Source organism: Pseudorca crassidens, chromosome 20 (assembly GCF_039906515.1).
Source record: "Pseudorca crassidens isolate mPseCra1 chromosome 20, mPseCra1.hap1, whole genome shotgun sequence".
NCBI classification, from domain to species: Eukaryota; Metazoa; Chordata; class Mammalia; order Artiodactyla; family Delphinidae; genus Pseudorca; species Pseudorca crassidens.
The window spans coordinates 44,989,235-45,001,400 of NC_090315.1; the positions used below are offsets into that span (position 1 = coordinate 44,989,235).

Sequence of the window (12,166 nt, forward strand, 5' to 3'; positions counted from 1 at the left end):
GTACAGGAGGAGGTTAGTATTGGGAGGCCATGGGGTACATGCTTTGCTCTTTTTTACATTGTGGTAAAATAGACATAACATAAAATTAACATTTTAACCATGTTAAAGTGTATAATTCAGTGGCATTTACAGTGTTGCACAGCCATCATCACTGTTGTTCCAGAACTTTTTCATCACTCCAAATGGAAACCCCATACCCATTAGGCATTCAGTCCTCATTTCTTCCTCCCTTCAGCCCTGACAACTGCTAGTCCACTTTCTTTCTCTATGGATTGTGCATGGATTTTATGTCAGACAGATCTGGGTTCATCCTGGCCCTGTCATTTACTGACAGTTTACCTTTGCTCAACTAACATAGCTTTTCTGATCCTCAGTTTTCCAAAGTTTTAGAATAAGAATAAAATGCTTAACTTGCAGGACTCTTGCGAGAATTGATTGTATATTAAATGTTTAGCTGAATACCTGGTTCATTCTTAAGTGGACATGCAATAAGTGGTAGTTATTGTTTGCTTTATAAAAGCAGTAACAGTGGGGTTCCTTTATTATTTTTTTTTAATTTATTTTTGGCTGCGTTGGGTCTTTGTTGCTGCGCGCGGGCTTTCTCTAGTTGTGGTGAGCGGGGGCTACTCTTCATGGCGGTGCGTGGTCTTCTCATTGTGGTGGCTTCTCTTGCTGTGGAGCGTGGGCTCCAGGCGTGCAGGCTTCAGTAGTTGTGGCATGCGGCCTCAGCAGTTGTGGCTCGCGGGCTCCAGAGCACAGGCTCAGTAGTTGTGGTGCACGGGCTTAGTTGCTCTGCGGCATGTGTGAATTTCCCAGACCAGGGCTTGAACCCGTGTCCCCTGCATTGGCAGGTGGATTCTTAACCACTGTGCCACAGGCAAGTCCCCCAGTGGTGTTCCTTTAAATTGTGTACAACTGCATTTAAACGGCTTATTCACCAAAAACTCAGGTAACACAACTTAATCATCTACTCTTACAGGTGCTGAAGTAGGGAACTTGACTTTTGCATGCCAGGCTAGTTAAAGAGGTCAGAGACTTATATATTCAAGAACTGATTATGTGTTACAAGCTCTAAAATGCTTTTGGAATTTATAGGAGAAAAGTCATTAATGGTGGTTAGATGCTTAATGAATATTTGAATTAGAGAATGAACGAACAGTTCGACAGTGAAATGATACAGCAGGCCTATGGAAGAGGTAGAACTTGAGCTGGGTCCGTTTAATAAGTACTACTGCCTGTCTTTCATCTATAAAGTGCAATCTTGTCGTTAGGATGCAGAGCAATCCATGAGGTGGATAATAGAACTGGATTTTGATGATTGTTTATAGATGGCCAGTCCAAAATTTTTGGAAATAGATACACTTCCGTTAAGGATGTTTAAAGAGAAGTAGATTAGGGCTCACTCCAAGGAGAAATTTTAACTATTAATGTTGGAAGGGAGGTGACAATCCTGTATGTGTCAAGCAGAGGCCATTCAAGTTCTTTGAGCTCTCATAGAGAAAACTCATTGATCAGTTTGAGCCAAAGGAGACTTTAAATCTTTCCACTTTGAAAAAAAAATTTCTCTATTCTTAATCTGTGAACTTAATGGATTATTGGTGAATTGATAAGAGTTATTCTTAATTTCTCCCTCTTTCCACACGCTCTTCCCCTCATCACTCTCTATCCCTTTAAACTTGTTTTTCTTCTAGCACTTGTCACTGTCTGATATTATATATTTGTTTATTTTCTGTCCCCTCACTAGAATGTATGCTCCTTTGAAGCAGATAATTCGTTTCCCACCGTATCCGCAGAACCACAGACGTGTCTGGCACACAGTTGGCACTCAGTAAACATACGCTGAACCTTTACATAAAAATGAATCACATATGTATATGTATAAATAGCTGTGCAGTTTGTTGTATTCCTTGTAAGAAAATACAGAAAAGTACAAGAAGAGAATTTAAAAATTGGAGTTTATCAACAACAGCATATACCTCTGAGAAAGGTGCTTGATTTGAATTCATGTTAAAGTTTGAAGTGCTTTAGCCCAGTAAATCATAAAGATTTAGCTTCATTGGTTTGTTTGTTTGTTTGTTTTTTTGTACTAAAGATGCTGGTAAGGAAGGATGGCTCCTTAGGGATTACCTCTGGAACACACAATCCAGAGGCAAACAGTAGGCCCTTACGTTATCTGGGGGAATCTCTTTTTTACCTCCTGTAATTGGTGATATCATAATTAGCCCCACATATTATTTCTGAACACTGACATACAGTGCTGCACCTCATTTAGCTGGGCTTATGGAGGTTAGATCATGCACAGGAAGCTGGCTCCTTCGTTATCAGGCTCCACAGAGGAGTTGGGAGGCTTAAGGAGTGTGAAAAATTAGGTTTGATTTATTAAAGGGACAGGGTTCTCTAGAAAAGCACAGAGATTTTTCCAGCTTGTGCCTCCATGACCTTTAGTTTCCCATAAACATCATTGATTTCTACCTCAATCGTCTTTCTGTAAATTAGAGCCTCTTGATGTTTCCCTTTCCTTGTCCTTTAAAATAGGTCTGCTAATACAGACTTCGTGAGATAGTTATAATTTCAATGTGCAAACTCTTTAAAAAATCTAACATAGTACCCGGGAGATAAAAATCCCAGCATAGTTTCTGGAACACATATTAAGTGTGTAATCATTGTCAGATCCTCTTTCTTCTTTTATTATTATTATTGTCTATACCATAAAGTTTTAGTTAATTTATTAGAACAGAATTGCATTTTAAAATCCTATTGTGGGGACTTCCCTGGTGGTCCAGTGGTTAAGAATCCACCTGCCAATGCAGGGGACACGGGTTCAATCCCTGGTCCAGGAAGATCACACATGCCGTGGAGCAACTAAGCCCATGCGCCACAACTACTTAGCCTGTGTTCTAGAGCCCACGAGGCACAACTACTGAGCCCGCATGCTGCAACTACTGAAGCCTGCATGCTCATGCTCTGCAACAAGAGAAGCCACCGCAATGAGAAGACCACGTACCACAATGAAGAGTAGCCCCCGCTCGCTGCAACTAGAGAAAGCCCACGTGCAGCAACAAAGACCCAACGCAGCCATAAATAAATAAATAAATAACAGTAAGCTTGTAGAATTTTAAAAAATAAAGTGAAGTAAAATCCTATTGTGTTTGATTGGAGTTTTGAATAGCATTTTGGCACTTCATAAGATACTTTAAATTATCCACCTTGAATAATAATAATATTAACATTAATCTTATTATTATTGGTTTGTTTTATTTTTCCTGTTAGATCACAAGCAATGAGAGAGAACAATTCTTGTTCACTTTTATATTCACTACAGTGCTTAGAACAGTACTTTGATTCCAGTAGATTCAGAAGAGTTTGTTGAATCCTTTTTAAAAGGTACAAATAAAACAGTTAACATAGTTATTGTTAATAAACATCAGAATCCTCACACACTTAACCCTGTGAAGCCAGTGCAGATCTAGGTGCACATTTATTGAACTGGAGAGAATAGGACATGCCCATGTGACAGTTACATCTTAAGAATGACAAATCTAGAGCAAGCTGTGTTTTGCTTTGTTTTCTTTCAAATCTAGTCTTAAGCTTTTCTATTTGGTTGTCATTGCTTGTTAGTTTCTAATAGCAGGGCCTTTAGCAGTAAGATAATTATTGTATTGATGAATAATAGGTGAAGAGACTCTTGAGGTAGTCAGAAGTAGGAAAGGAAGGGGTCAGAAAATGGGTTCACCTACCTGGTTCACCCAGCAGCTCTTAAGGCTGCACGCATGAAAGAGCAATGCTCCCTTTTTAGTCTTCCTTTGATGCAGCCTGTCTGCTAATCCCAGATGGTTTCCTTAGGCTTAGAGCTACAATTGTTCACCTCAGGGCTAGAGTGTTGCTTAAGATAAGCCTCCAAGCCCTGCTAATTCGTGTATGGTGTTTGATTCCCATTGCTCCGGCCTCGCACTCAGTGTACTACCATTTCCTTTGCCCTAGGTGTACGTGGTCGGGAATGAACCTTTAACAGTTTTGATGGATTCCCTGCTTCCTGTCCTGGGAGTGCTCTTTTCTCTCTACTGTTTTACCAAGCACAGTGTGTCTCACGTAAGGTAAGCAATCTAGAGAACCTTATTGTTTGTAAATACTGAAGTCTTTCTTGTATGTTGTTCTTATTTTGAATATGACTTATGCCACTTTATAATTTTTTTTTTCTTTCAAAGTCAGGAGAACATTTGACAGTCCTCTAGAAAAGAAAGAGAGCTTTGCAGATTGCACGGGATTGGATCTAGTGTTTAGAATGACTTTCCTCAGCCTCTTAGACATCAGAAATGAAATCTCCGTTTACACGTATGAACATGCCACTGTTTGATCAGTGAGAAATACTGGAATTACATGTCTAGGGAGGAGGAAATAGAGGTTGGATCATAAATACCTTGTGAGTAGTTAGAAATCAAGCTGGGGAAATCTGGATCTGAATGTGGCACTCTGTAATTTAGGCTTGGATTTGGTGTTAGTGCTGTACAGTGTTGTTGAGAATGAAGGGATTCCTTAGTCATCCAGAAAATAATCTTTTGTATTGGAATTTAAGTAGGACTCATTTTGTATCAGCTCTGTTTTCACAGTGATTTACGTTGTTTCTTCCTCCTTCTAAGACTTTAACTGGAAGTTTGAGATTGACAAATACACACTACTATATATAAAATAGATAATAAGGACCTATTGTATAGCACAAGGAACTCTACTCAATACTCTCTAATGGCCTATATGGGAAAAAAATCTAAAAAAGAGTGGATGTATGTATTTGTATAACTGATTCAGTTGGCTGTACACCTGAAACTAACACAACATCGTAAATCAGATATACTCCAAGAAAAATTTTAAAGAAAAAGATCCTACAGAATTCTGATTTTTGGTGTTTGGAAATCCGCCACATGTAATCTCATATTCAGTAATAGTATCTTCTTCATAGTGTTATTATGAAGACTAACTATGCATTGAAGTGTTTAGCACTGTCCCTGGCAAATAATAAGCTCAATAAATAGTCACTATCCTCATTAAGTGATAAAGCGAAGTACTCAGTCTTGCATATTATTTGAAGCTTACATATTGCCTTTAACTCTCTAGCTTTTGGTCAGTCGATCACTGAAGCCCACAGACATGAGGGAAGTGACAAGAGAAAGTGCAGTGGAAGATGGAGGCTATAAATATGTGCATTTGGCTTCAAAACACCATTCCTATAATAACTCTTGTTTTAGTTCTGAAGCCCAAGTCCTCACAGCACTATCATGTCCTCGTCAAAGACTGAGAAGGAAGAAGCAAACGTTTATTCCATTCCTGTCCTAGTTGATTGGCACGGATAAGAGGGGATAAGGAATCAGCAAGAATTTGTTGGTGTGCTGTTTCTTGGTCTCCAGTTATTGGTCCCCGTCTTAGATGGTTTGATCACTGTAAACTTTTCTTTCACAGTGCCTGATTCAAAGGCAATGAGTTCATTTGGAATAAAAAAAAATCATGTGGGGCTCATGTGTCGTATCAGGGCTGGTTCTACAACCAGAGATTAGTCAGTCACTCACTGAATTTCAGGATATTTGCATTCTGAAATTCACAAGAAGCATAGTTTCCACTCCTGCACTTCAGTAGTACTAGATGATTGTGCCAACCTTTAGAATGCATGGAACCTGACTTTTATTCTTTCTTTTTTTTATGTTAGCTCGTTAAATGTGTAGAGTAAGATGACAAGCTCATTTATAACTGCTTTTTTCTGCCAGGTCACTTTGCCAAGAGATCTTATTATGGATGCTGGGGAAACTGGAGAGGAAAAAGGCAATTACTAGCCTGAAAGGATTTGCAGGGTTGGACAAAACTGTGCCCTCTCTCCATTCTCTGTGCCACTTTAGAGCTGCCACTCAAGGTGGCATCATGATTACCATCAAAGAGGCCGTTTGGTGAGTCCACCCATCCTTTGCTGTCTCTCTTCAGATTTAATTGTACTCGAAAGGCCATTCTGTGACTCGTCCACTAAGGGGCGCTGATAGAAAGGAAACCAGAAACTCAAGCAGCTGAGGTGCTGCTATTTATTGATATCTCTAAGTGAAATGTGAGCCTTAAATGATCCTCCAGGTTTTTCCTAGATGCTAGCTAATAGGTGCAATTTACTGGAGCCTCACAGCTCTGCATCACAACAAGCCCACTTACTTCACAAAGTCTTTGCCAGTGAATCGGAGTAAAAGGCAGACACATATTCACCCTCAACACCATAACAATCCAGTTCTCCCTCTGACACTCAGAATGGTATATATGTGTTCAGAGTCAGACTTAATCCTAAGGGAAATTGTCTCAAAGCTCTCTTTTATGGTAATTTTATGATGGGGGTTTGTTTCTTCTAGGGGTTGTTTAGAAGGCGGCTAACAAGTGTTAGTGGAACGGATAATTTTATTTCTCCTACATCTCACAAGTGTATTTTAAATTATTTCCATTTTCTAGGTGATGTGTAGATGTTATTACCTACGAACATAAGTTCTTGTGGTTTTTTTTGTTTTTTTGTGGTACGTGGGCCTCTCACTGTTGTGGCCTCCCCCGTTGTGGAGCACAGGCTCCGGACGCGCAGGCTCAGTGGCCATGGCTCACGGGCCCAGCCACTCCGCGGCATGTGGGATCTTTCCGGACCGGGGCACGAACCCGTGTCCCCTGCATCGGCAGGCGGACTCTCAACCACTGCGCCACCAGGGAAGCCCCATAAGTTCTTGTTGATCAGAGTCCATGTAATATTTAACTGGTGCAGCTACTCAGATGTCACATCACATTCAAAGTGCTGCTATTTGTTAAAGTGTTTAAATTTAACTATTTAAGTTCATGGTTAATTTGGTTAAGTTTTAAAACACTTATTCAGTATGAGAGTCTTGAGGAAAATAGAAAAAACACATTGAAAACAGAATTATCAGTACAAAGCTACTAATTTACTGAGAGTTGTTGAGCATTAGTAGGTTTTGCGGTTATAACTATGCCTCCAAACTGAAAGAGCTTAATATTTTTTGGCATGTTTATTTAAAAACCCCTCGGAATAGTTTATCCTGGGACCAATTTAGGGACTAGATAGAGAATTTTATAGTATGTGACTTTTCAGCAGTTCAAACTTATTGCTGTCTTTACAAGTCTTTATGGAAATATGTCAAAATCAATAGTTCTTATTGAAACTACAGTTTCTCTTCTTGGTAGGAAAAAAAGTGAATAGGCAGTGATTGAATGGATCTCCATACACTGCCAGAAGCAATGGATCCTTAACCTGGGGTCTGTACATGGACTTCTCGGAATCTATAATCCCCTTGAAATTATACACAAATTTTTTTATATGCAAACATGGATTCTTTGCTGAAAATAGGGTCCATAGCTTTCATTAGGTATTGAAGACACTCCATGTCTCCAAAACGTTGACACCATACCAAAGAAATGTGTGTGTATGTTTGTGTGTGTGTGTGTGTGTGTGTGTGTGTGTGTGAGATTTTATGATTTGTTCTAAAGATCCTGCTCATGGTGCTAGTTCCCCAAGGGCAGGGTCCATATCACCGCCTGGTCTTTATCACCACTTACCTTTCACTCTACCATTCTGCCCAGCAGCACCAATAATCAATAAGAAGTTTGATTACAGAAACTCTAAAAGAGCAGCTTAGATTTCATGATCTTTGGATCCAGAATTTTTACCTTTCTGGAACTCTATATAACTATTTGGAATTGACTCTTTCATTGAAATTTTAAGAATGAATAAAATAATGCTTCTTAAGGTAGTTGTTGTCATGTCTTTTTTTTAAAAGAATACTTGAATACAGTACTTCATTTTGACAGTTGGGGTGGTTCACAGAAGCTTAGAAGCTATTTCAGCTTTTCTTCTAACATAAAACGTGGTGGAGATAACATGATTGATCTGAAGGACTCTGGAAGATTCTAGGATAATATAGGAAGTAATTCTAAGCGTAATTTCTAGGTTATTCATTCTACTAAAGGAGTATAAAGGCTATGCTATTAAGTGAAATGGCAGATTGGGACATACTGCCCAGTTAGACGGTTTGCCAAATTAACTGTAATAATTGTATTTTCAATGAAATGAAGCAGCATCTGTCATTTTTTTCTCAATTTAATCTGAAAGAAATTTTATTCTTTTTTTTTTTAATTAACCACTTTATTTTATTTATTTTTGGTTGTGTTGGGTCTTCGTTGCTGCGTGCGGGCTTTCTCTAGTTGCGGCAAGCGGGGGCTACTCTTTGTTGCAGTGCACGGGCTTCTTATTGTGATGGCTTCTCTTGTTGCGGAGCATGGGCTCTAGACGTGCGGGCTTTAGTAGTTGTGGCACATGGGCTCAGTAGTTGTGGCGCACGGGCTTAGTTGCTCCGCGGCATGTGGGATCTTCCCGGACCAGGGATTGAACCTGTGTCCCCGGCATTGGCAGGCAGATTCTTAACCACTGCGCCACCAGGGAAGTCCCAGAAATTTTATTCTTTCATCACAAAAGTAATAACACGTTCTTTGTATAATACAAAAAAGCATAAAGAGAAAAACAAAAATCAACTGCTATCCTAATCACTGTTTACATTTTAGTGTTTTGGTGTATCTTCTGTACCTTTGTATTTATTTACATGATGCAGTATAAGAATACTATATATTGGCTTTTATACTTATCCAATGAATGAAAGCTAGAAGCCATAGTACCTCATGAGAATTTTCTTGAAACTTTTTGCAGAAATCATGGCACTGTTTTTGATAACTTAGCCACATTTTATTACTTGGAAATTTGGCCGCCTCAGTTTTCTGCGCCCTTATGCATTTTCATAACTCAACAATTGGTTCACTGAGATTGACTGAATCTCTTCCTATGAAGATCATGTCTTTTTCCACTTCCCGTAACCCTTAGTGGCTCACTGAAAAAAGGTCCAAGTTCCTTTGAATGGCATCCAAGGCTCTCTGTGATCTGCCCTTGCTTTTCAGCCTTCTCTTTCTCTTCTTTTCTTCAGGAACCAGAATATCTGCATAAACCTATAGTTTAATTCCTCCTTGCTTTTGCAACTTATTGAAATAATAGTAATTCTTCAACGTCCATCTTAAAATGAATCTTCCCCATTTGAGCAAATGACTATGTAGGACATGATAGCCTAGCTTCTGAGAATAAATACCTTTTCAGCATGGAGAAACAGGAAAATAATTTAAACAAATTTTTTAGCTCTTTATAATGATCTACTGTATGGAAATAGCATGTTACTTTAAAAGATTATTAATGGGGTTTCCAAAAAAATAGTTTCTCTGGGTGATAAATCTTACCCTGCATTGCAGTGATGAAGATGAAGATGAAGCCCTATACCAGAAGGTGTCCTCAGAGCAGTGCCAGGTAGAGCACCTTGGGGACTTGCTGTCCCACTGCCAGGAATGTGGTTTGGCAGGTGACTTCTTCATCTTCTGCCTGAAGGTAAGAACTAAGTATAGTTCATGATGAGCTTTATTCTAGGATAGTACCAGGAGCCCCTTTGAATTTTCAAGGCAGTCATAATTTTAGGTCCTAAAATTAGGTCTTAATTTAGGAGAAATAGAGGACATAAGGGTAATTTATTTTTTAGTAGCCTTTGGTTTGGTCAAAAAGAAATTTACCTTCAGCAGTACACATATGATTGAACGACTTTCCAAGATAATCTGCACTGAAATTTTAGAGATGACCAAAGTAGAGCTGTTGATCTATTAAAGGGTTAATCTTTGCTGTGTGTTGACAGTAAGAACTCTTTGGAAGTTAATAGTAGGTTTTACAGCTGTAGAGTAATCTCTTATCCTTTCTGACTATTGTTTTGTCAGGTATTTCAAAGGAGATTTAGCAGTTCTGCCTCTCTCATTTCATTTTGTAGCCATTTGAAACCTTTTCCGAGTGTGTTTCTTAGCCTGGTGGTTGTGCTTCCTTTTGCCCTAATCTCCGACAGTAACTTATGCCCCATACTGTTACTCCTTGTTTGTACTGCTAGCGACCATAAGCCGATATCTCTGATTCCCTGTCCATCTCTGCCTTCTTTAGTATTTTCCCTAAATAAAGTGTCAACTCTAAGAGAATGTCTGTGGAGTTTAAGGTTGGTGTGGGTGTGGGAGAATGCAAGGAGGGAATCGGGGCTAACGTTCCTAGAATTGAAGTGGGTGATACTTTTTCGATGTTTCTCACCTCCCATGTTCACATTCATCCCCCTGCCCAGCCATTCACTGTAAATAACATTCCAAGAAAATACCCTCTTAAATGGATAATTTCTTTAAAATTTGTTTAAAAAACAAAAAGTCAAAGGGCTTTGCTCTAAACCAAGGTTCTTCTGCCTTTGTACTATTGACGTGTTGGCCTGGATAATTTTTTCTTGGGGTGGGGGCTTCCTGTCCATTGTAGGAAGTTTAGCAGCATCCCTGACCTCTACTCACTAGATGTCTGTGTCACCTCCCAATTATGACAACCAAAAATGTCCCTAGATATTGCTGTGTGCCCCCTGGGGAGCAAAATTGCCCAGAAACAGTTGAGGACCACTCCTCTAAACTGTCAATTACTAAGGTAAAGCATGAATTCTTAAGGAACCTAAGGTTTTCCTTTCCCAAGGAAATTTACAGTGTGAAAGCTAGGGAAAAGCTTACAAAATCCACAGTAATGAATTATCTATTAGTAGAAGTTTAGTTCTAAATATCTTAGGGAAAAAGAGGTGTGGTGCTGAAAGCATGTAATAGTCTCTAAAAAAGGTTTGGAAATGTTATATGACCTCAGTTCAAGGGAAGCTAGTGGTAGAGATCATAAAAATAGTGATAAAGTAAGTAGTCTGTCAAATTAGTTCTTTGTGTGTATGTATGTTTTTTATTATGAAGTTTAAAATTTTCATATACCTGGTATCATGATATATGTATTATTCTGCAACTTACATCTTCCATTCAACCGTGTTTTTGAGATCCCTCTATATTGATGTTCATATAGATCTAGTTCATTTATCTCACCTGCTGCAATGTAATAAATACATCACAATTTATGCTTATTGCTGTACATTTAAGTTGTTTCCAGTTTTTGGCTATTGTACATAATGCTGTAATGAAAACAGACTGGTTCTCTATATACACATTTCAAACAGAGTTTTCTAGCTATTTTTGAAATCCTTAGTTGTACAGGATTTTTTTCTCTTTTTCTTTTCTCCCACACTGATAGGAGTTGACTCACATGGCTGTGGAAGATGAAGCAGAGTTAAAATCAAAGCCCTTCTCCAGCAAAAACCTCTTGGAATTAGAGCAGCACCAGACTCTTCTTGTGGAAGGTCAGGAGCGGAAGCTGCTGGTCCTCCAGCTTACGGCTGTTCTGTGTGAGAGAATGTCTGAGCAGATATTCACAAACATCACTCAGGTCAGTGACGGCCACATGCCGGTTCCCAGCCTGGTGGTATTTGTCTATTTCGGTTTCTTTCATTCTTTCCCCAAAATGTTCAAAGAGATGTTTACTCAGAGTGTGGTTTGATGACACCTGCATCAGTGTTACCTGGAACTCAGGTTAAACGTAAATTACTGAGCCCACACCAGGCTAAGAAAATCAGTACTTTCATAGGTCCTGAGAATCAGCATGTTTAACAAGCTGCTGAGGTGATTCTCATGCACATGAAACTGAGAATTATTTAAAATATTTATATATCACAGTGGTTTTCAACTTTTGGTGCAAATAAAATTGTCTGGGATCTTTTTCCTAATACTGATGCCTAGCCCACTTTTAGAGATTCTGATTCAGCATGGCTGCATTAGAGCCTGGGCATATGTTGTTTTTTAAGCTCCATGGATGATTCTAATGTGCATTAAAAGTTGAGAGTGATTAAAACTCAAATTTGAAAAAAAAAATCACTAATGATAAGATCACCTTGAATTGTATAGGTCCTCTAACAGCTTATCTCCACAACAGCCTGTGAAGTGTTGAGTGTTTGTTTTGTTTTGTTTTGCCTGTGAAGTTTTCAGATTTTTTTTTTTTTGGCTGTCATTAGCAGAAATTTTACTTCCAAGCTCTTCAAAGGTTATAACAAGCACAAATAAAGTGTTCTTTTAAGTGTCCCAAATTAAATCAAAGGCACATCATCAAAGTAAAACACTTATGACATTGAGTATTCATTTAGGTTGTAATATTTTCACATCACTTTTTTTTTAAAATCATTTGTAATAT

At 38.7% G+C, this 12,166-nt stretch overlaps 1 protein-coding gene across 1 annotated transcript in view; it reads left to right on the forward strand.

Annotated features, from left to right (window-relative positions):
- TANGO6 (transport and golgi organization 6 homolog) overlaps positions 1–12,166 on the forward strand; it is a 175,510-nt gene that overhangs the window by 40,722 nt on the left and 122,622 nt on the right. Inside the window, exons 8-11 of the mRNA XM_067718428.1 lie at positions 3,982–4,094; positions 5,754–5,930; positions 9,304–9,436; positions 11,177–11,368. Of these exons, the coding sequence (XP_067574529.1) occupies positions 3,982–4,094; positions 5,754–5,930; positions 9,304–9,436; positions 11,177–11,368 (615 nt within the window). The remainder of the gene's footprint in view (positions 1–3,981; positions 4,095–5,753; positions 5,931–9,303; positions 9,437–11,176; positions 11,369–12,166) is intronic.